The sequence below is a fragment of the Tenrec ecaudatus genome, chromosome 8, assembly GCF_050624435.1.
Source record: "Tenrec ecaudatus isolate mTenEca1 chromosome 8, mTenEca1.hap1, whole genome shotgun sequence".
Lineage (NCBI taxonomy): Eukaryota > Metazoa > Chordata > Mammalia > Afrosoricida > Tenrecidae > Tenrec > Tenrec ecaudatus.
The window spans coordinates 26,529,640-26,556,253 of record NC_134537.1 but is presented as its reverse complement, the minus strand read 5'-3'; the positions used below and the strand labels follow the sequence as shown (position 1 = coordinate 26,556,253).

Genomic DNA, 26,614 nt, shown 5'->3' with positions numbered 1-26,614 from the left:
AAGGGGAGCCCCCCTCAGCGGCTGGGGCTTAGCCCAGGGAGCTGGCGTCCCCTCCACATCCCAGCTCCACAGTAGTGGGCTCTCATCCCCTTTGTCCTTGGCCACGTGACCCTGGGAACTGACCAACCCCCTCTCCTCTGGGAGACAATGGGTGTGAAAGGACGTCTGTTACTAGACTCCAGCATCCGGACTGCGCGACCCACGCCCACCCGCCTCCGAGCCCCAGAGGAAGGAGCTAGCCGACCCTTCCTTGTGACTTGCCCCCCTTCTAAGACATTTGTTAGCCGCTCAAAGGAATGTTGCCAAAGCACAAAAGGTGGACTTGGAACCTAGACAGGCCTGCATGTGGTCTCCCGAGGCTTCCAGAGTTCCTTCTGAAGGGGCGGGGCGTCAAGGTGGGGACTCACCACCTTGGCTTGGGAGGCGGAAGGAGACAGGGTCAGAGAATCATCTTATTGCCTTTATTCCGAGATGGCCCAGCTGCCCCACAGCAGCATGCGGGCCAAGCTTCTACACACGCACCCATTCGCTCTGTGCAGCCAGGGTGTGCGTGCACTCCTGCACACGTATACACACACACTCACACTCACGCATCCGACCTCTGGCTCTGAGAGTCTCTGGGCGGTACAGGGCTGCTTGGTAGCCCTCCCCTGCCTGCCCTTTTTTGACAGCACCAAGGACAGGGGTGGGGGCAGGGCCCTCGGCCCCAGAACAACAGTCCCTGTGCAAACTGGAGGTGCCAGCTGGCTTTGGGGTAGGGGTGTCACATTTCCCCATTCCTGGAGCCCCCTCCTCCAGCTCCTGAGGGAGGGACTGCTTTCTGCCTACCTGGGGGGCGCAGACCCCTGCCAGGGCTGGGCCTGATGGACCCCTGGCTTATCCTCCACTAGACTAAGCACAGCCAAGTCTGAGGTGGTGGGGATCCCCCCTGGAGAGCAGGAAGGCCTGGGGAGGGGTCACACTACCTCTCCTAATCCATCTTCAATATGAAGAGGTTTGGGGCCAACTTCCTGGGGAGGGAACACGGCCTGAAGAAGTCCCAGTTGGGGCTCTCCCCAAACTTCCATCTTCCGGCCACAGCCCAAAGGCAAGCATCCAGACGTCAGTCCAAGGGTGCAGCCGGCTGCTCGGCGCCTCTGCGGGCGCATGTACGCGGTCTTCGGAGACGCCCACCGGGCATCATGTCAGACCTGCACGGGTAGTGTCTGGTTCATCTGCAGCCGCATGTCCTGGATACTGCTGAGGATCTTCTTCTGGTGCCCTGCCAGGGTGACGCCGATCCGGAGCAGGTCCCTGCAGAGGGGGCCAAGGACAGGGTCAGTCCCTCCTTCCAGCCCGGGGCTAGTGCCCCCGCCCGGCCTTGCCCTCGGGCACACTCACTCTGCCGTCATCCGGGTTACCAGGTCAAAGGATGTGAACCCTGCACCGATGAAGCTCTCTTTGTACCGTCCCATCTTGATGGCTTCCAGCCAGTCTCCGACTGTCGTGAAGGTTGTGTAATCTGGGACTGTTCGGTCCAGAAGGGGCTGGGACAGGCTGTGGGGAGAAAGTGGGGGGCTGTTAATGAGTCCTTTGGGCAGAGGCATCAGGGCAGAGAGGGCAGGGGACAGAGTCTGACCCAGACTGAGCAGTGGCGATGATCTTGAGGCTGGCAGCATTGCGGATGAGCTTGTCCAGGGTGTTGACGATCTGGGAGAACTTGGGCCTGAGGTTTCGGTCCCGCACCCAGCAGTCCAACATGAGCTGGTGCAGCGCTGTGGGGCAGTCCATGGGCGGGGGCAGCCGGTAGTCCTGTTCCACAGCATTGATGACCTGGACCAGGTCAGGGAGTCAGAGGACGGCCCTACTCGTACCCCCCCCAACCCACAGCTCCCTCCCACCTTGGGCTCTACCCTGGCTCTACTCACGTCCTGGTTGCTCATGTCCCAGTAGGGCCGCTCTCCATAGCTCATGACTTCCCACATGACGATTCCATAGCTCCAGACGTCACTAGCAGAGGTGAACTTCCGGTAGGCTATGGCTTCTGGGGCGGTCCAGCGAATGGGGATCTTCCCACCCTGGTGTGGGAAGAACGCTCCCTTCACCCTGTGACTCAGGGCTGGCCTCCAGCCCCCAGCTTGTGGGTTCCATCCCTGCCTGCCCACCTGCCCACCCTCCTGGCTATTGCTTGTCTGTACCAGGGAGCTGGTGTAGGTGGGATCGGAGGGGTCATCCTCTAGGAAGCGGGAGAGGCCGAAGTCGGAGACTTTGCACACCAGGTTGCTGTTGACAAGTATGTTTCTGGCAGCCAGGTCCCGGTGCACGTAGTTCATCTCCGCCAAGTACTTCATGCCGGCAGCAATGCCTCGCAGCATGCCCACCAGTTGGATGACCGTGAACTGCCCGTCGTTCAGCTGCAGGAGACAGGCAGGTTCGGGGTCCATCCTCTCCTTGCGGCCCCATGACTGCCCTGGTCTGCCCACTCCCTCCACGGACACAGAGGCCAGGGACTGCGGCTCTATCCCTGCGAGCACGGCCAGGGTGCAGAGAGGAAGCAAGCTGCTCTAACCCGTGCCAGGCATTTGGAAATCAACATCCGAACTTGCCCGATCGTCCTGACTACTCCCATTGTACAGGGGGGCACCGGAGACTCAGAGAGGCTAAGTCACCTGCCAGAAGTCACACAGGTAGGAAGGGGCAGAGCAGGAGGTGAGCCCTGGCTCTGGATCAGAAGGACTGGTGCTCCCCTGCTCCGTGACCCCCCCTGTGGATTATCTGTGGGTCCATCTGATTTGTGGGGATGGTGGCAGTGGGCTAGCCGCCCCTGCCTTCTGCGGAAGGAGCGCGGGGCTGGCTCTCACCCGGAGGAAGGAGTCCAGCGCACAATTCTCCATGAACTCGGTGAGGATCATCACAGGCCGGCTTTTCGTGACCACGCCCTCCAGCCGGATGATGTTGGGGTGGTCAAACTGACCCATGATGGAGGCCTCGCTCAGGAAGTCCCGCCGCTGCCTCTCGGTGTAGCCCACCTTCAGCGTCTTGATGGCCACGAACACCTCCCGGCGGCCCGGCTGCTTCAGCCGCCCCCGGCACACCTCCCCAAACTCCCCTGCAGGGAACAAGGCAGGAACAGTTCTGGGTACCGTCCTCCCCCAAGGAGGTCCTGGCCTCTCACCCCCACGGTGCCCCCTGGGGACTCACCAGCTCCAATCACCTCCTCAATCTTGACACAGGACACGTCGATCTCCTTGGCAAACTCCCTCACGGCCTCATTGGGGTCTTCGTAGGTGAACGGGTCGATGTACACCTTCATTCCAGGAACGACTGGAGGCAGAGAGGAGGCTTGAAACCCAAACCAAACTCATGCCGGCGAGTCGGTGCCAACCCACCTCGACCCTACAGGACATGGCAGAGCTGTCCCTGTGGGTCTCTGAGATGGGGGTAGAACATCTCAGCTGTCTCCGGAGGAGGAGCTGGTGGTTTCGAACTGCCGATCTTGTGGTTATACCACTATGCCACCAGGACTTGTCTCCAGAGCGGGCACAAGGGGAGGGGAAAGGTCTACAGGCCGGGAACTGTGAGGGGTCACCTCAAGCCTCACACACAGGTTGAGACATCCCCTCTCCATAGATGGGGACACGGTCAGCACCTTTCCTGCAGGCTGGCCCCTCCTCCTCTCAGCCAGCACCCTTGCGGGCCCAAGGCTAGAAACAGAGGATTCCTCTCTTGCTCTTCCCGCCCCCTCCTCTCTCATCACGTCAGACTGCTCAGATGCCTCATCCCCACTGCCCCGGCCCTGTCCATGCCTTCAACACTCAGACGCTTGCAAGAGCCTCCGGCTGGGGTGCCCGCCTCTGGCCGCTGTTCCCACCAACCTCTCTCACATACCACACTGTCTTCCAGAAACAATGCTCCATTGTACCACTCCCCAGCTCGAAGGCCTTTCCTATTACCTAGGGTGGATTCAAGTCCAGACTCCTCTGCTGGCCTTCCACGACCCTCCAAAGGGTGCTGGCCGCAACTACCCAGCCTTCCTCCCAGCAGCTGTCTGGAGCATCTTCTCACCGCCCCCACAGCTGGGCACCCTCCCCACCCGCCCACCACCATCCAGTGGCCCTGCTCGCCAGGCATGCCTCCACCCCTCTCAGCTCTGCCCATCTCCAGGAAGCTCACCTCCTTCAGGAAGCCTTCCTCTTCCCTGAGCTATCACAACCCGGCTCACTACCCGATTGCTGTCTAATTGTTTGCTGTGTGTATGTTTGTCTCTCCTTAGAACTAATTGCTTTGGGGGCCAAGGGTCATGCAGTGAGGACGTGCTCACAGTACCTGGGGTGGGATATAGAGTCACAGTACCTGGGGAGAGTGGGGCATGGGCTGGGAGTACCTGGGGTGTGTGGGGCATGGACTGGGAGTACCTGGGGTGTGTGGGGCATGGGCTGCGAGTACCTGGGGTGAGTGGGGCATGGGCTGGGAGTACCTGGGGTGAGTGGGGCATGGGCTGGGAGTACCTGGGGTGAGTGGGGCATGGGCTGGGAGTACCTGGGGTGAGTGGGGCATGGGCTGCGAGTGCCTGGGGTGAGTGGGGCATGGGCTGGGAATACGTGGAGTGGGGAGTGGGGCTCATGAAATGGTGCCAGCTCCCAGGGTATGCGAGGCCCAGGCAGGGGAGCCGGAGGCTGGGGGAGCAGACAAACTCACTGTATTGCTGCAGCTTCTCCGTGTACTCCGAATCAGAGCTGCGCCGTTGTTTCCTAGTGGAGGGTGAGCAGAAGGGAGGTCTGAGACAAGCCCGTAGTCCCCTCTGTCCTGGGCCCAAAGGGACAGGCAGCACAGGAAGACCCGGGCCTGTAGGGATCCGCAGGCAGGCGATGGGGGAATGGGCTGAGAGGGCATGGCTGTGGATGGAAGGGGGCTCGTCCAGCAAGGAGACTGAGCAGGAGGCTCTGGGCCTGAGGGGGCCACGGTCCATCTCTGAGTACTAAAGGGAAGCTCTAGTGGGCCACAGGAGCAGCCCGCGGGTCTGGGAGTACCTGAGGCAGACGATGGCAATGATGGCGACGGCCACCAGGAAGACAAGCCCGGCCGTGGCAGAGCCCACGATGAGAGGTAGCTGCTCCTGGAGCTGCTGGGCCCCCGAGCCTGCAGAGGAGAGGGGCTGGTGAGGGGCGGCACGGCGAGGGCGGGCTGGGGCAGGCACGGGGGTGGGGGCTACCAACCTCGCTCACTGGTCGTCTCAAACTCTGCCGGGTGGCTGTACTGCCCATAGCCGGCCACCGTGCGGGCCCGGACCTGGACCACGTAGCGGGCGTCAGGCCGCAGCCCGTCCAGCTGCACGGAGTTCTTCTGGCTGGTCACTGTGGAGGCGATGCCCTCACTCTGCAGTGCCGGGGGGCAGGAGGCAACCTTAGTGGCTCGCAGACCACCCCACGGGCCCCACAGCACCCGGACCCTTCACCTCAAGGGGCCCCACATCGTCTGGAGGGAATCTTGCCCCGAGAGGCGCTGACCTTCTCAAAGTACTTCATCTCATAGTCCAGGATGACTCCATTGGGCCGCTCGGGGGGCGCCCAGGACAGGGTGAGGCTACTCCCGGAACTGCTGTGCAGGTGCAGCGTTGGCACTTCGGATGGCGCTGGGGGCAGAGAGGGGGCTCACCAGGGGTTCCTCAGGCCCTGGCACCCTCCGGAGGGCCCAGTGGCCCTGGAGTCCCATTGAGAAGCTACCCCAACCCACCCTAACCGCCGCCTGCTCACCAGCCTGGTTGGTGGTGATGTTCACAGTTGCATAGCGAGGGGGCAGGGGGCTCTTGCCCGAGACGCCGTTGACGGCCTGCACCTCGAAGGTGTATCGTGTGTGGGCCAGCAGGTGGCTGATGTGGACGTGGCGCTCGGTCAGGCCCAGCTGCCGAGGCACAAACTCCACGTTGTCGTCACAGCGCGAGCAGGCCGGGGGCCCCCCGCCCCCCCGGCACTTCTTGCAGATGACGTTGTACAGGAGGTCGTCTCGGCCCCCCAGGTCCCGAGGCTCACTCCACTCGAGGATCAACGAGGTCTCGTTCACATTGGAGATGACACCCCGGGGGGGAGAGGGCACCGCTGCGGCCAAGGGAGGGGAGTCGGCAGTGAGCTGGGGGCTAGGGCCACCTGCCCACCCCAAGCTGTTTCAGCTGCCTTACGCAGAATGCCTTGCCTAGACGATCACATGGCGAATGCCTCTTTATCCTTTAAGACCCAACTGGAAGGGTCACCTCCTCTAAGCAGCCTTCCATGATTCAACCATCTGCTCTCCTCCAAACACCCAGACCGCCCTTCCTGGGTGCCCCTCTGGCTCAGCACTCAGCACAGTAAATGCTCATGAGCGCCTTTCATGTATCCACCTACCTGACCCCTTGGCAATGATGACCCTATCGCTCGTGGCACAAGGCCTGGCACCCCAAAGGCCAGGAGCAGGGCTGCCCCAGGCATGTGACACATGAAGGGTGGACCAGGAGGAGGGCAGTTCGATACGCAGGGAGGAGCACTTTATTGTGCTGGTCCCTGAGGCCTGGCCTGTAGAGACCCATCCGTTTCCCACGGAGCGGCTGGCAGGTTCGAACTGCAGACTTTGCAGCCAGCCCAACACCTCACCCACAGTGCCACTAGGGCTCCTGCCACCCAGCCAGAGGCTATTCACCACCACCAACTCACAAGCCTACACTGAGGGGACTCCAACTCATGGCACCCCCAGAGGGCAGGGGAGACTGCTCCTCGGGGACCCCAAGGCCATCCATCTTTAGGGGAGCAGAAAGCCCTGTCTGTGACTGGGAGCTGGGGAGAGAAGCTTCAACAGTCAGTGGGCCAACACTGTCCCACCAAGGCCCCTCTGGGCAGGGCGGGACTGGCCCAGGCTCAGGCTCCAGGAGGTCACAGGGCCACCTCCTCGCAGTGCCATCCATAGCACGGCAGCTACCCTTTCTGACTTCGCTCCTCTGGAGAGGGGGGGTCTCACAGCGGCACCTTCAGAGCCCATGGGCAGGCGTGGGGCAGGGGCGTGCCCACTCACTGGTGCAGGCGCTGTCTGCAGGGTCCGAGTCCGCGCGGTAGAAGTTGCTGTGGCAGGGACAGATGCTGGCAGCTGGTGAGGTGGTGCGGCTGTTGGGGGGACAGGGGAGGCAGGGCCCCTCCCCCTGCTTTGCCTTATAGCTCCCAGGAGGACAGGCTGCAGGGGTGGGGAAGAGAAGAAGGCAGGGCTCACCTCCCCTCCCAGCCCTACAGACACCAATCTTCTCCACATCCATGAGAATCTAGTGCCCCCACCTCTGAGGCTGTGGGGGCAATTGGGACGGGCATTACCTAACTCCAGCTGCAGCTACAAAAGGCCCTTCTGCCCCATGGAAACCCCATGTCAGCAGATTACACCCCCCCGCACCCCCCCCCCCGCCCTCTTGGAGGAAGACGTCAGCCCTATCACTTGAACGGCCTGGGCTTGTTGAGGCAGGGAAGAGAGAGGAGGAGGAAGAGGAGGCAGCACTGGAAAGACAGACCACCAGCAGGCTGGCAGTGCCCTGCACTGGGCGGGGACATGGCACCCCACCCCTCCCTGGAGCCCTAGGAAGCACATTCCTGGGGATCCTCAAAGACAAACAACCCCTCCAACAGCCAGGAGGTGGGGCCTCAGTTTCCCAGCCAAACTTCCCACCAGTCAGGGGATAGCTCTGTCCTGCCCTTGGGCAGGGGTGGGGACTGGGGGTGGGGAGGAGGGGAGCCTGCAGGATGACCTCTGGGGTCACTCAGAGTTCAGAGGCCCCAAAGCTGCCCAGAGCTCAGAGCCTAAAGACCCTCCTCCCGCTGCTGCTGCGTGTCCATGCAGCCCCCTGGGCATGGGTTCTGCAGGGCCCCATCCCATCTTTTCTGGAGGGTGGCCTTGTCGCCTGTCACTAGAGGTGACTGGAGGATTTTGAGAATGAAAGGGGCACAGGAGAATGGGCATACATTAGGACTGTCTGGACAATCACCCTGCCCTGCATGCTACCCCAGCCCAAAGATGGGCTGTGCCCACCCTGGGGGCCAATCTCCTGACGCCCAGCCCTGCCAGAGGAGCCCGTGGGGGAGGGGGCAGAGGCCAGGCCAGCCTGGTTGCTAGGGGAACCTGCAGGCACTTCCTGTTAGGGACCTGCAAGCACTAGCCCCTCTTCAGGCTGTCAGCTCATCACGTCCCACCCCTGCTCCCCTTCCGAAGAGGAAGTCTAGGCAGGTTCCCAGAGCCAAGTGGAGGGCAGAAGGCTCTGGTCACCTTCCCAGGGCAAGCGGCCTCACAGCCAGGTTGCAGCAGCTGCTCCCTGCCCCCCATTCCTGGCACTCAGATGAGAGCCTTCAGAGTGACAGGCTGCAGGCCCCAGGGGACACTCTCATGGAGGACCAGGGCAGAGCACTCGGGCTAGGTTTGCCTCGAGGCCTTGTCAGCTCTGTGGCCGTGGGTCCAGAACCCCTGGGAGACTCAGTTTCCTTACTGGCAAAATGGAGGAGGTAACTGGACGTGACCCAGGTAACCGGGTGTGTGGAGGCTTGGAAGCATGCACCTGTGCGATTGGGGATTGTAACAGGAGCGTCTAGCTCTCTGTAAGATCTTATTAAGGGTTTTGGCTAACCACCAGGGGTGAGTCGCCTAGCCTCAGAGATAAAATACAGACAAGAGCATGCCGGGTCTCCATGCATCCCAGGACTCCTGAGGCACCGGGCTGCCCCTACGTGGTCTCGCCAGGCCCTGGGCTCAAAGCTTCACATGCATCTACCCACTCAGGCCTCGTTTCAACCCTACAAAGTAAACACCACAATTGTCCCCATTAGGGCCTAAGAGGTCAGTAACTTGACCTGAAGCCACACAGGTGTCCTGCAGCAGCACCAGGGGTCCAAGAGGATGTACACCCCCTCAAGGAGCAGAAGACCCACCGAGTAGCAGAAGGCCCCCCGAGGCAAGAGAGTCCATAAGAGGCGTCCAACAGCCCTGGGGCCCACCTGTGGAGTGTGTGTTGGGGGTGGGACAAAGCGGACTCCCTGCTGGCCTCCCAAGTCCTGGACCAGGTACACCAGGCCTGCTTGTCAGGGATTGTCCACATCTCTCTTTAACTTCATCTTTCCCCTTATTATCTTGCCTCATTTCTCATTATCTTAGTATCTCCTTTCCACTCCCTCCTCCCGCCTCACGTTCTCTGCACCTGATACCCACTCTTCCATTTCCTTCCTCCGCCCCCGGACCTGGTGCCAGGCCTCCTTGTCTGGCGGTGGATGAGAGGCGGGGAGGCAGGTGGCTGCAGCCCAGGCCCGCCCCTCCCCTCCCACCTTCCCCCAGGCCAGCGCCCACTCACGGCGGCACTGGGTCTCCTTGGCAGCTGGCTCGTGGCCGGTGGCACAGGTGCAGGCACCGACAGGCACCATCCACTCCCCATCGCCGTTGCAGTAGAGCTTGAGGGGCACCGACACTTCCACAGCATTGGGGACACAGGTACCGGGGGCAATGACGAGCGAGGTGGGCTCGGCCCCAGTGAGGGTCTCGGGGAAGAGGGCAAAGCCCGCAATGGTGGACGCGCACTTCTTGTAGAAGACCCGCACAGAGATGAGCGACATGCAGGCGCCCTGGTCCTGGAAGGCCAGGTAGAAGCCGGCCTTGGAGAGCGGCCCGAAGCTGCGCACCTTGGTGTTCATGCGACCAGTGTCAAGCTGTGAGAAGCTCTCGTCCGGGGCGATGGTGTCTACCTTCACATAGGGGTTCTCCATCCAGAAGGGGCTGGAGGCGGAGGCCACGTCACTGTCGGCCTCATAGTAGAAGAGGTTGAAGGTCTCCTTGCAGGAGCCAGGGATGTTGGGGATGCTGTTACAGTCACGCACGGTGAACTTGAGCTCCACGTAGACGCGCTGGACGTCCCGCCGCCAGATGAACCCCGTGCGCAGCCAGTTGTTCTGGCTGGACTCTTGCACGTTACACACCTGGTACGTGCGGATGGGGTTCATGGCCTCGTCATAGCCACTCACCTCTTCCCACTGTGCACGGACCAAACCAGAAAGATGGAGTCAACGCAGGCAGCTGCCAAGAACAGGTCTACTACGTGGACTTCACAGACAGACTCTGGAGTGAGCCGATACAGGTTCAAATCTCAACCCTCAACTTGCTTTGCAAGTCCCTAACCTAACCTCTCGTGCCCCCATCTCCCCATGTGTAACAGAGGGTGAAAATACCAGCTACATTGAGCTAGGCAAAAAATGAAAGGTTTCCAACTAGGCTGGGCGCGTGGCAAGTACTATGTAACTAAAATGATTACCTATAGCTCCCAAACCCAAAGCCATCAAGCCGAGCTGACCTTATAGGACAAGGTAGAATTACCCTTGTGGGTTTCTGAGATTAAGACTCTTTGCAAGAGTAGAAAACCCCAGCTTTCTCCCACAGATTCACTGGCAGACTCAAACTGCCGACCTTGGGCTTGGCAGCCCCACATGTAGCTGCTATGCCACCAGGGCTCCATTAACTATAGTACTGATTACCTTTCACGTCTCCGTTTCCTCGGCTGTAAAACAGAACCGATTGGAATAATAAGGCTACGCAAAATTAAGTGATTTAATATACCACAAAGGCATCTGACATAGCAAGCATTCGATAAACACCAGCTGTCACTATTACAAGGAGCCTCCGTGGCCTTAGGGGAGAAGTGTCTGACTGTTGACAAGGTTCGTGGTTCAAAATCATCAGCCGCTCAGAGAGAGAAACGAGGCTATCTGCTGCCATCCTGATTCACAGCTTTGGAAACTCATGGAGTCATCACGGGTCAGGATAGGCTGGATGGGGGTGGGTGGAGATGGACATTTCCACCACTGTTATTACCCTTCTCCACAACTCTGGGAGGGGTGCGTTTGCTGCGCCTATTCCAGAAGCAAAGGCTTACAGAAGCTGGGGGCTTGCTCAAGGTCACACTGGCCAGGTCTGGTAACTGCAGGGCCTGCGTGCACTCAGAACCACCGCTCCATCCTGCCCCCGTGTCCGAAAGCTCAGCACAGGCCTGCGTCCAATCCCAGGCGGCAGCTAAGATGTTTGCGATGCCAGTACTAAAGAAATTCAGTGGCTGAGAAATGGAGGCCCAGAGAGGGGAAGGGACTCACTCAAGATCTCATAGGAAGTCAGAGACCTGGCAGCAAGGCTGCTCCTGGGCTCTTTCCAGGGGCCCAGGAAGGAGGAGATGGCCGGCCTGCACAGGACTGTCAGCAGGAGAGGATGGAGCAGGCTGGAGACAGGCTGAGAGGGGAGCAGAGGAAGAGGAGGGCAAAGATGGTGTGCAGGGTACATGGCAGCCAGAGAGAGAGAGAGAGAGAGAGAGAGAGAGAGAGAGAGAGAGAGAGAGAGAGAGAGAGAGAGAGAGAAACTCCCACAGAGAAGGGCCATCAGGAAAGATGGAAAACAATGACATGAATGACCAGGAGCTCAAAGAAGAAAACGTCCTAAAATTGATTGTGGGACAGACCGTACAACTACTCTTGATAGGACCGAACTCTTGAGTTGTGTGCTAAGTGACCGAAGGAAAGAAAAAAGGGCAGGTGAGGTCGCAAGGCGAGGGCAAGCGCAGAGGGTGGCAGGCCCGCAGAGGGGAGGAGGCTCGAGAGACGGTGGGAAGCCTTACCCCGCTTTCTGGATGAGATGTCCATGCCAACTCGGAAGTCACCCACTTCGTGTCCATGAGGGTCTCTAGAGGAACAACCAGAGGAAAAGGTCAGGGACTATGCTCAGCTAGGAGAGAGGAGGTAGTCCGGGGAGGGCATGGGCACACGAGGCCCCGTGCCACCAGAACCATGCCCTAAACCCAAAGCCCCAGCAGAGGAGGGCCCAGCCAGGCCTGCCATGTCCCAGTGAGATGTCAGGTCAGGCTGGCTGGGGGTGGGTGTTTGCTGCTGACCCCAGTCCAGGGTTAATGAGGCGGGAGCAAGGGGCCGGCTCACACACCTACAGGCTCTGCTAATCTCCACACAAAGAGGCCGGCGGGGCCTTTATCTGGGAACAAAGGCTTGTGTGCTTCAGCCCCGGCAGCCCTGGCCTCCCCTGACTCCATTTCCAGCACAAAGGCCCAGCCCCACACACTGCCCTAAGGAGGGAGGAGGGGGGGGGGGCAGGGGCAGGGACTGGTTAGCCAGAGCCAGCCTCCCCTCTCACCTCCCACCCACACACCCAAGGGAGACGGACTGGAATGCTTTTTAGAGGTGGTGTGGGAACCAAGACGCAGAACCAGCTCCAAGAGCGCATTCAGTTCCCATTCAGTTCTTTGGGTAGAAGGACAGATAGAGCCCATCTACCACCGTCTCCTCTATAACGCGCCCACGTGAATAGTTTGTAGTTTGTAGATCCCATGTGAATAGAGCTTGTAGCTCGCATAGCAAGCCTGAGGGCTGTGCAGGCCACTTCATGCAAGTTAACGGAGTGAAAATATGACCTGGCCTATGGTAAAGGTTGGAGTGACGGGCTGAAGGGTGGTTCAAACCAGGTCTATCTGACCTCAAATCTAACCCCATAACCAGGGCCCTATGTGGGCCACATGACCCTCTGTAAAGTGGGCAACAGCGAAAGCCTGGATCAGTTCTGTATTCACTTGACGTTCCAACTGAGCTCCCCACCCCCCACCTCTGGGAAGCCTTCCCCCAGCCCCCAAGCCAGGGTTTAGACACCGTTCTCTGTGCATTGGGGCGGGGGCTTTGTCTCCGCACTAATCCTGTGTTCCATTTCCCCTTGCCCAGCACAAGCAGGGCCCATGAAGGTTTCGGACCTACACTAGCTTCGCTGGGCATCTGCTCTGTGCTCCAGCTAGCCAGCTCTGCTGGCCCCGTGCTCAGCCCACTGAGCAGGAAAGGTGGAGAGAAGGCGTCCACGCCGCTCCTGTAACCCTGCGGCGCCAGGGCCACCAGCCTTCTCCCGCGGCTCCGCAGCACTGAAGCCGGGGCGCAGACGGCGGGAGGCCGGGGCGGGCGCACGGCCCCAGGCCGCACAGGCCCCGGGTGGGCCACGTTCATTGGTTCCCTGACGCCCGGGTCTGCGCGCAGGGCCGTGGAGAGCCCAGCGGGCGGAGCGGAGGCGGCCGAGCCTCCGTTCGTGGAGGGCCCCGCTGCAGGGGGAACCCGCTCGGCCCGTCGGCGGCCTGATGGCGCCTCGGGCAGGCGGACACACAGACACAGACACTGGAGCGGTGGTGAGCAGGGACGGACGGGGCCCGGAGAGGAGCGGCCGGGAGGACGCGGGACCAGACAGCCGGGAGGGCCGGCCGGCGGCGCACTACAAAAGGCAGTGCGATGCAGAGACGGGCGGCCCAAGGAGACGAGGCAGGGGCAGCGAGGGGGCTGCCAAGTGGCCTCTTCCCCCGCCAGCAGCCAGGAGTATTCCTGTCCCTGGGATCCATCCGAGCCAAGCGCGCCCCTTCCCCCCGCCAGTCCGCCTGCCCGCCGCCGCCGCTGCCCGCCGGAGCAGCCAGGGCTCCCGCGCGCACAGCCTCCTCCTCCCGCTCCCTCGCTTCCTTCTGCTCTGCCTGCGCCAAACCCATCTGGAACTGTTTAAACCCGAATGTTCAGCCCCCTCCCCCTCCAGCCAGATCCCCCCACAGTTTAAAACAAGCCCCGCGCTCGCTGGCTCGCTTGGAGAGAGGGAGGGGAGGTGGGGAGGCTCTTCATTTCTGTTTAATTTCTGGGGAGTGAGAGAGGGAGGGGATAGGCTTGGCCATCGCTCAGCCCTGGCCATCGCTCAATCTCGGCACATTTTTCCCATTAATGAGGAGAGGACTTGGATTTCCAGTCATGTGGGCTTGAGGAAGGGCTCCGGTCACCCTGGTGGGGAGGGAGGCTTGCTCTCGGTTTCCCAACTTTTCTGGAGGAGGGGGTCTGCTACCGACAGCTTGCCAGGTTCCACTCAGACCCTTGGGTGGCACCTCCGGCAGGAAACCTCTGGCCTTTTGTCTGGCCTGAGAAAAAGGGGTGTGGGTGGGGGCCCACAGAACCCATGCCAAAGACAGCCCGCTTCTCTCTGCTCCATGTGTGGCGAGTGCATGTGCACACACACATGCCAGGCAGAAGATAGGAGCGACCACCGGACAAAGACAAAAGAGGGATGCACAGAGTCACCTCCAACCCCACCCCCCCAGCTGCCTAGCGCACCCCATCCCTCCTGTTGGCTGCTGGAGAGAGATGAGGGGAAAGGCAGGCCACTGTCCAGACACAGGGCTCTGTGTCAGGCTGGAACCTCAACAGCCGCCCAATGCCCGCAGAGAAGTGGGCGCCGGGCCTGGGCTTTTCTTTCTGGGGCGCCGGCTCTTCAAGGCTCACCAGTGAATGAAGCAACACCCCTTTCGGGTTTCCAGAGGGCCAGAGAGAGCAGCCACGTGGCAGCAGCTGGGTGGCTCTTGCCTGCATGCACACTCATGCACGCGCATGCACACACACACAGATATACCCACAACACCCTGTTTTCAGTGGCTGGGCTCAGCCCCCACCACTGGGGCAAATCGACAAGTCAACACATATGGTGAACAAAAACACACAAACAAAGCCACAGCCGCCCACAAACACTGCGCCGGCCTGCCTTCCTGAGACACATGTGGTACAAGCAGTCAGTCTTACCTGAGGCCAAGGCTTACTCTTACCTCTCCCTTTCACATGGGCCGGGCTCCAGAGACATATGTGTGCACTTGACAGTACACTCTCGTGCACACCCAATTGCATCCACCGCTGCCAGCTACAAGCCGCAGTCTGAGCGCAATCAAATGAAAACACACACATCGGTCTCCCCACGCGGACTCAGCCACAGCGTTTATGTCGTCACGCACCAGCTACCATCAGCTGCACACCCAGTGCCCCAGTGCCCACCACTGCCACATGCCACTGCCCCCACAGGAACATGCAGGGGAAGGATCAAGACCTAGAGTTGGTGTAAAGGCTCAGCTTGCCCTCCGTGTACGTAACATACAGACACACACACACACACACACACACACAAATATGTCCTGTGGGATGTGTCTTCAAGTGGAGGTGGAGGTGGAGGTGGAGAAGGTAAAGCTGCTGGCTGCTTCCCTTTCTGCCCTCAACTGTGTGGTGCCCCGTGCCCAGACAGGGCAGTCACTTTGGCCCCTTGGGGAGAAAGAAGCAGTGGGGGGACAGCCCTGGCAGGGGCACAGGGAAGGGTGGGGGAGGGGTAACAAGGGAGGAACAAGTCCCAGGCCAGCTTCCCAGTGCCCAGGTTCTGACCAGAGAAGCTGTCAGTCAGGTCACAGGGCTCAGGGTGGAGCGGAGCCATGAAGATGGCTCTGGGTGGGGCCAGGTGGAGCCTCCCAGGTACAGCCCCTGCCGGAGCACCAGGTCACTGCCCTACCAGCACAATGGCACCGGCTCAAGGGCCTAGGAGCCCTTGGGGAGGTGGTGGCACCGGGATGTAACACTCTTCCAAACCAGCTGAGAGCCCAGTGTGGAAAAGCATTGCAGACACCTGGCCAGTGTCTGAGGCCCTTATTAGGATGACACCCTGGTGTACAGGCACCAGGTGGGACCCAGCCACCTGCCCTAGCCATGGGCCATCCGGCTTCTGGGAGCTGTGGGACCCTACAATACCTCTTTGCCTTAGGAGGAAGACCCAGAGAATGAGAAGCAAGAAGTCCCCGGGCCACACTGCAGACCAGGGGCTTGGAAGGGACACAAAAGGTCAGGCTCCAGGGATGGGCCAGGAGGACACCTGGAGGCACTGCCTGCGAAGGGAGGGAGGATACTCCAAGCACCCCTGCACTTGGTCCCTCATCAAGGGGTCCCTACCTCAGCCAACCAACCCAAGGGACCTGGCTTGGGGATCAGCCCAGGGAGAAGAGAGTCTCCAGGGACCCCAGCCATGGGAGCCCCCAGGGTCTGCCTCTCTAGGGCCTCCCCTAGCCCTCTCCCCTGGCTCCCATGACGGAGAACACATTGTGTGTTTCATTCTTCCCGCTGGGATCATGGGGATTTCTAATGAAATAAACCCGAGAGGACGGAAAAGGGAGTAAGGAGCCCAGGGCAGGGCACCCAGAGGCCTCAGTGCTCCTCCAGCCCTTGGACTGACAGGCCTGCCACATGCCCTTTCCTGGGGTTCTGGCCCCAATGAGTCTGGTCAGGGTGTGAGGGAAGAAAGCAGTGGGAAGACCCTGCCCTTTGGGACAGGGGGCTTCTCCCACCCATCAAGTGCCCAACTGTACCCTACAGTCCCCATCTCCCTGTGCCTGCCCCCCCCTCCCACCCCCCACCAGCTGCCCAATCCTGACAAACCAGTTTGACTCAGCACAACAGGCAGAGCTACAATTTTCAAACTATGCAGGCCTGCCTGGTGATTCAGCCTCTTCTGCTGTTTAATTAGTGGAAGGCTGGGTGGCGAGGCCGTGCCCATGGCAGCTTCAGCTTGAGCTCACTGCTGGCGACAGACAGCGGCAGCGGCGGTGGTGGTGGCAGCTCTGGCTAAAGGGAGGGTAGTCAGTAACAAACTGGTTCCCCCAAATACCTGCTCCTGTCCTGTCCCTCCTTGGCAGCTCAGAAGAGCCAGATGGGGACAAACAGGGACTGGGGGAGGAGGCAGGGGGTACAGCAGAGGCAACTGGAACTGGTGAGCAAACCAGAATAATCCCAGGCCCAAGCCCCTCTGCAGTGGCCCCTGCTGCAGCCTGGAGGCTATTCCCGCTGACAGCCGCCATTCCCACCCCACCGAGGGGCTCAGCAAGCATGCCTTCACCAGCTGGGGGACACTGGTCCCCATGGCTTAATAAGAGCTGGTGATTCTCTTTTTCCAAGAGTTGTTTGGGACAGGGATCTCTGGATGTTACTCAAGTATAAGAGGACGCAAGGTCCAGACACCCTTCCTCATCTTAAATCCCACTCCTAGTCCGATCATAGTTCTGCACCCCATTCTCCACTCACCCCTGGCCTAAACAGGGAGGAGAATGGTGGCTGGGGGGAGCGGAGGGGCGTTCCTCAAAAGGAGCGTGAGTGACACAGTGGCCGGCCCTATTTCTGAGGTACAGTGTTAGTGTGTGCGCGTCCGTGGGAGTGGAGGGCATTTGAAATCAGAGGACAGGGGTATTTCTTCAGTAGGGGAGCAAGCAAGGGCCCTGGACCCCATTGATACAGAAAACCAGAGGCCCCTGGTGCAGTTTTGGTGAACCCCAATGTGCAGGGAGGGCCAGGAGCCAGAGAGCACGCAAACAGTGGGCACCCAGGCTCAATGGCCCTCATATGCCAACAGCCAAGAGGCTGCCCTCAGTCAAGGGCAGACCAAATGCTGGCAAAGCCAAGTGGAAAACTGGAGTGAGGGGAGGCGAGACCCCTGCCCATGAAACTTGGTGGCTGAACCCGTCTTCACTGCCAAGGGTCCTACATAGCCCTGTCCTCTGATCACAGCCCAAGACCCTGGAAGTCTACCCACTCTGCCCTCAAGCCCCCAAATGGGGAGCCTAGGGGTGCAGGCTGCAGGCAGCAAACAGCTGCATGCCTGGCCCTGCCAGCCGACTCTCACCCCTTTCCCATCCAGGAGCTGCAAAGACACAGAGAAGGGACTTCTCCCCGTCAACCCTCAGACCAGTCTTTCCCTCCCCCACCATTACTTTTTCCAGCCTCCCAGGGTACACAAGGCAGACAGCTGAACCTGAGCCACCACCCTCCCAGTTTCACTGCTTGGGCGGGCTCCCCAGGGAGCAGACCCTTGGGTAGGGTATTCACAATAACAATAACTAATCCTTGAATACCAAGGAGTATGTATGTGCTAAGCACTTTACATATATTAGAGTATGAAACAACCAATGGTGTGGGCAGGCATGACTACCCCACTCCCTCTCCCAGCTCCACCTGGAGGCCGAGCTGGAGGATCGGGTGAGCACCCTGGGGCATCTCTCTCCCACACAAACGGAAGCCCACAGGATTAGGAGCCATGTCAAACTTGAAGGAGATGGCCTCAGTGGACCAGAGGCTAGCAGCCACCATGAGAAGGCCCCACAGTGGCCGCCAGTTGATCTGGACTCTGCCTCCTGGTCACCTGGATACCAGCTCCCAGCTAGGGCCCGCAGACGGAGACACTAGAAAGGGGTGGAAGGATTGGAAGGTCTGGAAGTATTGAGGGCAGAAAGAGGGAAGAGAGGTAAAGGGATGAGCCTCCCTCCTGTAGCCCTGGCTCACACAACCACACCCCCACTCCATTCCGAGCACCAGCACCCACCACACCCCACTGCACAGGTTCTGGCGCACCGCACACCCACCGACATACAGCCGAGTGAGTGTGTAAATGCATGTGTGCTGGTGTCGCCTCTCCCCAGCTGAGACACAGACCTGGAAACAGGTTCTCTGGCTCACCCCTTAGGCAGTGAGCAACAAACCCCACACTGGTTTCTCACGCCTGGCCTGTGATCCTATCACATCCGTGTGGGTGAGTGCACGTGAGTGTGCCAGTGTGGGTGTGACCTCGGTGTGCCCATCTGCCTCTGCCTGTGTCCACTCCTGGGCATCAAACGTCAGCCCGGTGGACCCCCGAGGTAAAAGGGGGTGGGGGGTCCTAGAAACCCCCTCCCTGGAGGAAATCAGAAAGCACCAGAGGCAGCCTGGCCTTCCTCTTTGAACTCTGTGCCATTTTTTTTCCCTTCCAGCTTCCAGTTTACAAGTGTGAACGTAGGAGCCAACCAAGTTATGCAGAATTCCATTTTTTTGTTCCCAAACTAAGAAAGTGACTAGGTTTGTTAAAAGATGCCTAAAATAAACACTGCCTGTGTTCCAATTTCTTCCAAATTTCTGTGGCAGTCTTCTCTTGCTCCATGCACTCCCACATAAAGGAAGGTTGTCTCCCCTCAGTTTAATGACCCCCAAGTTTTTGTAAACCGTGTGTGAGTTCGCTATTGTTTGTGATCAGTGAGGTGCCTCTGGTCCCCGCAGGATTGTGTCAAGTGGCCTCTGTGTCAGCTCACCAGCCAGAGCCAACAGCCCCCAGGCTGTTCTTCCAAGTACAGCCTTTTGAAGTTGCAGCTACCCCCTTGGCAGTCTTGGCAGGTTTCACACAACCCAATGGAAAGCTAGGCCTTTCCCCTCTGGTTAGCACCAGCGCTGCCCTGAGCGACCCCTACAGCTTTCGGGGTTCACTGGGGACCGGAGGACATGGCGGGGGTGAGTCCGAGTAAGCGCCGTGCAATGCCCGCCCGCGCACAACACAGTGTGTGTATTTGGCGCTTGGTAAACCATAAACAATGAGCGTCCCCCGCCTCTCCTCCCCCGCAGCCACCCCAAGACAAGGCGGGGTGCGAGCATTCACACTCTCACAGTTAACTCCAACGGGTTCCTAGCCAGTGGTCGCCCCCCGCCCCCAGACCCACGACAGCCCTGCTGCAGCCTTTTGGCCCCCTGCTAGGGTCCTGCGTCGCCCACATTTAGACGAGGTGCCCAGGACCCCGCTTCTTGGCCGTGAGTGTTGGGTCTTCCCACAAAGGCTGAGGACCCTCATCTCAACCCCAGTGCCCTCGACCGTCCGTCTGGTAGCTAGTTCGAACCACCTGGGCGGCTCCGGGGACGGCGGGGAGGCGTCCTCCCACCCGTCCTTCGGTCCTCGAAGTGAGCGCCAGACCGGCAGCCTCCCCCGACGTGCGCTCCACCCGCGCGGCCTGCACCCTCCGTGCCCGGCTCGGGCAGCCCCCCGACGCCGCTCACCTTCCAGCGCCCGGCAGCTTGCGGGCAGCAGCAGCAGCAGCGGCAGCAGCAGCAGAGGCGGCGGCGGCCGGAGCAGCGACAGGAGCCCCGGCGGCGGCGGCGGCGGGCGGGCTCCGGCCATGGCCGGTGCGGGCTCCGGGAGCCGGGCCGGGCCGCGCCGGCGGGGCTGCGGGCAGCCGGGGCGGGTCCGTTCGGCGGGCTCCCGGCACGGTCCGCGTACGGTCCCAGGAGGTCCGGGCAATGGGGGCTTCGATCCAGGCCGAGGCGGCGCCCTAACCTCGGCGATCCTCAGCGGGGCGGGAATCTGGACGGACCGGTCCAGGGGAGTCCGCGAAGCCGGGGCGCTGGGAGCCAGAGCACTCGGGGAGGCGAGCCGGGGCGGGAGGGGGCGGGTGGCCGTAGATCGGGATGCACTGTAATCCGGCAGCTGGCTGGCTGCGGGCGCGAGTCGGGTCGGGAGCTCCGTGCGCCGTCCGGGGTCCGAGCCGGGATCTTGCTGCGACGCGCACGTACTTACTTCTGCTGTCCGCGGCGCTGGCGCGGCCGCTCTGGGCGAGAGGGGCGGGACCGCCCACCTGTCCGTCAACTCTGGGTCCCGCCCCCAGAGACGGGCCGCCCATTCACAGACCGCCAGCCCCGCAGGTTCGGCCTGGAGAGCGCCCGGCCGGAGTTCAGTTGGCGTAGCCTCGGTCAGGCCCACCCCGAGGGTTCCCCCCCCCCAACCCCGCCCCCAGCGCCGTGGGTGGGCGGGGCCAATGAAAAGATGAATTAGATTGGGCGGGGCGTCACTGTCTATCAGCGGGACAACCCCGCCCCCTGCCTCCCATTGGTGATTCCGAACCGAGTCGGAGGTGCCCGGCAGATACCGTGATCCGGAGGCGCCCCCCTGTGGCCCGCACGCGCCCCGGGACGCCCCCACGTGGCGGTCCCTTCTGCAGCCTGGGAGTGACCCTGCTGAGGTTGAGACCCTGCTGTGAGACCGTGTCGAGGCACTCTGGAATGTCTGTTGCGACATAGCCTAAGAACAGGGTCTTTCCGTTCATTCATCCATTCATTCGTAAATTTATGCGTTCATTCATTCAAGTATATAGTTAATCATTCACTCAACAAATATCTTTGAACGCCCACAATTTGCCAAAGACTCTAGTAATTGCTGGGGCGACAACAAGGGATTTGTGTTATCTTGGGACCGGGTTAGTGGTGGCGGCAGGTGTTAACCAAGTCATCACAGTAGAACAAGTGTTACTATAGAGGACTGACTGTAAAAAGCTTTGTTATTGAGGAAGAACAGAGCGCTGTGGGAGCCATGTGAGGGGGATGGTCCCTAGGAAATTACATGCAAGCTGAAATATGAAAGATGAGTCGCAGTCGGCGAAGGGTGTGCGCTGAAGGAGTGAGGAGGGGGCTTGTTCCAGGCAGAGAAACACTCTTTGTATGGAACCCCAGGGGCAAGAGAAAATGTGACTCATCAGAACACTATGAAAGAAGTTCAGAATATCTTGGGCGTCACAGAGGGGTTGAGAGAGTCCAGAGAGGAGGTGTGGGGAACCAGAGGAACTGAAACACAAGCTCGCACACATAGACGTTGAGACTCATGATGAAGTCTTTCCTCTGGGAAAGGTGAATGGGAGGAGGCCAGGGTGGAAGCCGGGAGACCAGCCTAGGAGGCTGAGCAGTGGAGGGGTAGGGGAAGATGGAGATGGAGCTTGGACTAAAGTGACAAGCGGGGCGGATGGAATAAAGTGGGAGGCTAAAGGTGTGTTTCAGAGGGAGCGTTCCTGGGGGTTGTGACTGAGCGGTTGATGTGGTCGGTGGAGAAGTGAAAGAGAACACCTAGGTTTCTGTTCTGGGCAAATGAATTCCTGCTCTATTCATTAAATCAACACTTGTAGAGTGCAAAAAAATACTCCGAAGCAATAGCTTTCACTGATTAAGAGGCAGCTGCTATGATAGCCTCATTTCCAGATAAAACTGAGACAGAACAGCTTCGTGGCTTGCCCCAAGACATACAGTTAATAAGTACCAGAGGTGGGATTTGAACCAAGCTTTTAGACACACTCATTCTACTTTACTTGAAAAATAAGGATTATCTGCCAGTTGCTGATTATAACTCATGGCCACCCTATTAATCAGTGGTTGTTTTGTTTTAAGTAGATACCAGGCATTCTGAAGTGCCTCTGGGTGACCTCCAACCTTCAACCTTTAGGTCAGCTGCCATAATAGTATATTTCAACTTGTCTAGACCATGATTCTCAATACTTTTTTCATTCTTCATTTTATGGTGTGACTGATGTAAATTAGTTTCCGAGAAGGTGCCGTCTCCATCCAATATATACATATCCATAGGTTCTGGCAAAAGGCTCTCATTCTCAATCCTGCATCCGGCTTATCATCACCTGACCTCTGTTCCTCGGATGCGAGCCAGCCGCCTGCCGTCTGACCTGTTGGTGTGGGGTTTGTTGTCCTTGCAACAGTGTGCGGTAGGAGAAGCCTCCAGCGTAAGGCTACCCACAGATTTGGGCTTGCCAGTCTCCACAACTATGTGAGCCATTTCCTTGAGATACGTCTCTCTACATACACTTAAGGAGTCTTGGGAGTTCAGTAAGGACTCCCGGTGATGCCACCAGTGAGGTGTCGGAGAGCTAACCAAAAGATTGCCATTCAAGCCCCAGCATACGACTCTCTGCTCCTTGGAAGATTTACAAGCTCAGAAACTCACTATGGATTGGAATCGGCTGAATGGCAGTGGGTTTGGTGGTTTGGATGGTTTGGGTTGCTCAGGCGTTCATCACTCCGCTGCTAACCAAAAGGCCCATGATTCGAACACACTAGGAAAAAGAACGATGCGGCCGTCTGCTTCTGTAAGATTTCAGTCCACCCTGTCCTTTATTGTCACAATGAGTTGGCATCAACTAGACTGTGCTGTCTGTTTGTTTTGCTGTTGTCATCTGTATACGTATCTATCGGTTTATATTGACATATATTCATGGGTTTGGCTCCTCGAGAGAAGCCCACCTAAGACAGAATGTGGGTGTGAAGAAGCAGGGGTCCTGCTCTAAAAGATCCCTAAAATGTGGACGGACACGGTTTTGGAGTTGGGTAATGGGTAGAGAGGCTGGCTGAGTCTACAAGCTGGATTGTCTTGAAGGGACTGTTGACAGAGTGTGGACATCAAAGGCAATTCTGGTGAGGGTTCAGGAGGAAGTAAGGTGAGTCACAGAGAAAGTCTCTATTGTCTTAGAAAACAGATATGGTGCCAGCAACAGGATGTTGCTAGAAGTGTGGACATTAAAGGGCAAGGGGGATAAAAGAGGGGGGGTTCCACGTACAGAGTTATCTCCCCTTCCTCATAGTCCCCAGACCTTTTGTACATTTTAACAGGTGCCTCTCCCAACAACTCCACTTCCTGGTTCATGAAAACCTCAGTCTGGTTCTGTGTTCCGAGCCTCTGGCCTCTCTGTGGGAGGATGTGGACTTCAGGATAGAGAGCCGAGAGGGGACCGGCAGGAACCCCCGGCTTCCCCAGGAGATGCCGGATCTAGCAGGAAGTGGACCAGCCGGAGAAGAGACCTGGCTGGAGAGGAGGGCAAGTCATCACAGCTGTGCAGACAGCCATACCTTCCTACGCGCTTCCATGAAGGCTGTGTGCCCCTACCCTCGAAGTGCCTCAGGCTCCACCTTCTGATGCCTCAGGCCTACCTACCCCATCTCCAAGTACACCCAGGACTCCTGGGCCTTGCACCCCCCCAAACCCTGTTTCTCAGAACCCTGCTCTAGGCTCAGCGGGGCCAGAGAAGGTTACAATGTACTACACGGCAAAGAAGAAAGGGGTCCCAGGGTTGGCCAGCCTCGCCCCAGTCTTCTAAAACCAGCAGGTGCCCCTGTGCTGGGACCCAATTTTAAAAAGCAGGAGTCTACCTAACAAAAAATATATAAGTACTGTCTCTTTTCTCAGTGGGACTTACTCTACAGCCTGACTGTGATATTTATATAAAAATGAGTGTTGCGAATGGGTGCGGTGGGGTGCACCTTTAAACGGAAATGATGAACATGTGATTGGACAGTGGAGGAAAGGCGATACTTTTTACGCAGTGGCACAGAACTTGTGGGCACGATGTTCAAGTGTTTAGCGGAAGGTAGAACTTGTAAGTGATAAACTTAGAGATCTAGCCAAGGAGATTGTTAAGCAAGATCTTAAAAAGGCACCACATGGCTGCTCCTCGCTGTTTATAGTAAAACGCAAGGAGAAGGAAATGGACTTAAACATGAACTGTGCCAGATGAAAGCAGAACTTAAATATTTGGAAAATTCCACTGAACAAACTAAGGACACATGTCTTAGAATGTTCACCAAGAAAAAGAGGCTCCACAATCTTAAAAAAAATAATTTTGGGGGGCTCATACAGCTCTTATCACAATCCATCCATCCATCCATCCATCCACTGTGTCGAGCACATTTTTACATATGTTGCCATCATCCTTTTCAAAGCATTTTCTTTCTACTTGAGCCCTTGGTATTAGCTTCTCACGTGAACCCTTGATAAATTATAAATTATTACTTTTTCATGTCTTACATGGACTGATGTTATTACAGGGACTAACCTTGGATCGAACTACCATGGCAGGAAATCCATCAGTTTAGGTTGAAGGGGTCTAAGAAAGAGCGCTCTCTGCCCCTTGGAATTCTACCGACAGGAAAGGGGCGCAAGGGGCTGCATCTGTTGCCCATCTCTGAGGCAGCTCAGGGGAGACAAGCAGGGCTGTTGGGAGGGGTGCCGAAAGCAGGGCCTTCTTGTTTTCCAAGGGTGAAGCTGTGGTCTCCTGGGTCTCAAAAGACCAGAAACTCATAGGTTTCCAATAGTCAGGTGCTCAATAACTGGGTTCTGGAGTGTGGCACTGCCATGATGGTATGCCCGAGGGCTCAGTCTACCTCCCACAGTTGAGAGGGTAGAGAGGTCATGCCCAAGGGGCAGAAGAATGAGACCTACTGTGACTGAGGAAGTGGGGTCACCACTCAGATAGACTGGGGAGGGGGTGCTGCCTAAAGCCAACAAGAGCACAGTTGCCATCCCAGGGGGTCTGGAAGGCAGAACTGGAAGCCCAGCGCTGAGTGACCTCACCCAGAATCCGGAGGGCATGGCCAACACCCAGAGTCTGATGGAAGGGCCATTGCCCAGGTGCTCTCAGAAAAGGGAGGGGTCACTTTCAAGCCTTCAGAGCTACTGTCTGTGGTTCCAGTGGGCTTGGGGGTTGTTTGGTCCCTGTTACCAGGCTTTAGCCCCTCCAATTTTCTCTAACCTGTACCTCGTCCACCATTGTACTTTGGAGACAGGGTCACAGAAAAGAGTTTTTGCTCCAGGATGAAATACATCCTAAGTCCCACCCACATTTGATTTGGGCGGCTCGGGAGATACGATGTTGGACTTGGGGTTAGTTTAAGGCTTTCTGGGTGGTGTGATGGAGTAAACGTGTTTGCCTGTGACAAGGACTTCGAGGGGGCCAAAGAGGAGGGGGAACCTTATGGATTGGATTGCATCTGCCTTCCCCCCCCCCCCCCAAGTTGTATTATAAATCCTCACCTCCATGGTTATAATCCCATTCGGGAAGGGACTCCCTTTGTCATGTTAATGAGACAGATGAATGTGTCCTAATGAAATCTCTTCTGAGATATAAAAGAGATGAAACAAGAGAAGTAGAGATGGATCTCCAAGGAGCCAGGAAGCAGAGGTGAGGACCTTCCTCCAGAGCTGAGAGAGAGAGAGAGAGAGAGAGAGAGAGAGAGAGAGAGAGAGAGAGAGAGAGAGAGAGAGAGAGAGAACTTTCCCTGCTGCACTTGGACGGCCAGCCTCTGAAAGTATAAAAATTACATTTCTATTGATTAAAGCCCTCCACCTCTGCTGTCTCTATTCTAGCAGCAGCCAAGGATGCTGAGTATTTTTCCCACCTAGGAATGCCAAGGATGGCCCACAGACTTGTTAAAAAGAACTCAGAATTTTGAACCAGCCTTCCCCCGCTGGATCTTCGGAGTCGGGAGTCCAACACACTGGGTGAAGGGGCCTGGGCATTGGAATAAAGCATGCCAGGCCATTGTGGCGGATGAAAGTTGGAGACTCGCCATCGCCACATAGCCTCTCGTGTTCCCAGTTGGAGAAACATCCCTCTAAGAGCCTCCGATCCTTCCCTGCGCCCTGGGATTCCGGGAGACAGAGTGAGCAGGCAGAAGGGAAGTGAGAGGTCTTGAGGGAATCCTCAGGTGGGGGGTGGGGAGGAGAAGAGCTCTAGTCCCAGTCCTGGCGCTCCGTTAGGATGAGTGAGGGCATGGAGCCGGAGCTGGAGGATATTTCTGTGAGCGAGCTCAGTCCTCCTGGCCAGAAAGCAGGCATATTCAAGTATGGGAGGTGGGGTTGGGGTGAGAGGTGTGTGCCCACCATCAACTGCCCAGATTCCACCCCTGCCACTGGGAACCTCTGTCTCCCAGCCTTGTTCTCAACCCCTGAGACTTTCAGCACCATCCCCCAGGGCTCTGGACCACCGAAGGGATCTTTGAGGTCACCTCATTGACATTCTTCATGATGGAGATGGAGCGCCTGGGGCCCAGAGGGGAGACAAACGGGTCCTGCAGTCTTCCTGCCCTAGGGTGCTGGTTGGGCCGGGTGGCATTTTGGTGGCAACACCTCCCCGTTGAAGCCCTTCTCGCTCAGAGGCGGATCTGTGAAGCCGACACTCCTGTTTGCTCGGCATCTGTGCCAGGCGAGGCCTCGCCCTGGACAAACAGTCAGCCAGGCGACAGGCCTGGCGCGCCTTTGTTCTTGTTGCTGATAGCTAGGTCGGCGGGTAGCGGAGGGCCTGTCCTTGCCGGATGCTGGCATGATATTCCCACGGGAATGCTTCCTGATTGAGGCTGGAGGGCGCCCAAGCTCATCGACAACAACCTCGGGCAGAAAAGGGACCACC

General features: G+C 58.4%; 1 protein-coding gene across 2 annotated transcripts; it reads right to left on the bottom strand.

Moving 5' to 3' along the window:
- Window positions 1–447: 447 nt before the first annotated feature.
- On the bottom strand, window positions 448–20,174 carry EPHB3 (EPH receptor B3). Of its 2 annotated transcripts, XM_075556160.1 has the most exons (16): window positions 19,662–20,174; window positions 11,621–11,685; window positions 9,323–9,995; window positions 7,021–7,176; window positions 5,733–6,074; window positions 5,487–5,611; window positions 5,196–5,355; window positions 5,010–5,118; window positions 4,678–4,730; window positions 3,181–3,303; window positions 2,841–3,088; window positions 2,178–2,393; window positions 1,908–2,057; window positions 1,619–1,812; window positions 1,381–1,536; window positions 448–1,293 (listed from the first exon to the last, which is right to left on the bottom strand). In XM_075556160.1, the coding sequence occupies exons 1-16, from the start codon at window positions 19,780–19,782 to the stop codon at window positions 1,185–1,187; spliced, it is 3,000 nt and encodes a 999-aa protein (XP_075412275.1). In that variant the 5' UTR covers window positions 19,783–20,174; the 3' UTR covers window positions 448–1,184. The 2 variants fall into 2 exon arrangements, with proteins under 2 accessions (XP_075412275.1, XP_075412274.1); XM_075556159.1 differs by having other exon boundaries at window positions 1,908–2,393.
- Between the last annotated feature and the right edge of the window lie 6,440 nt (window positions 20,175–26,614).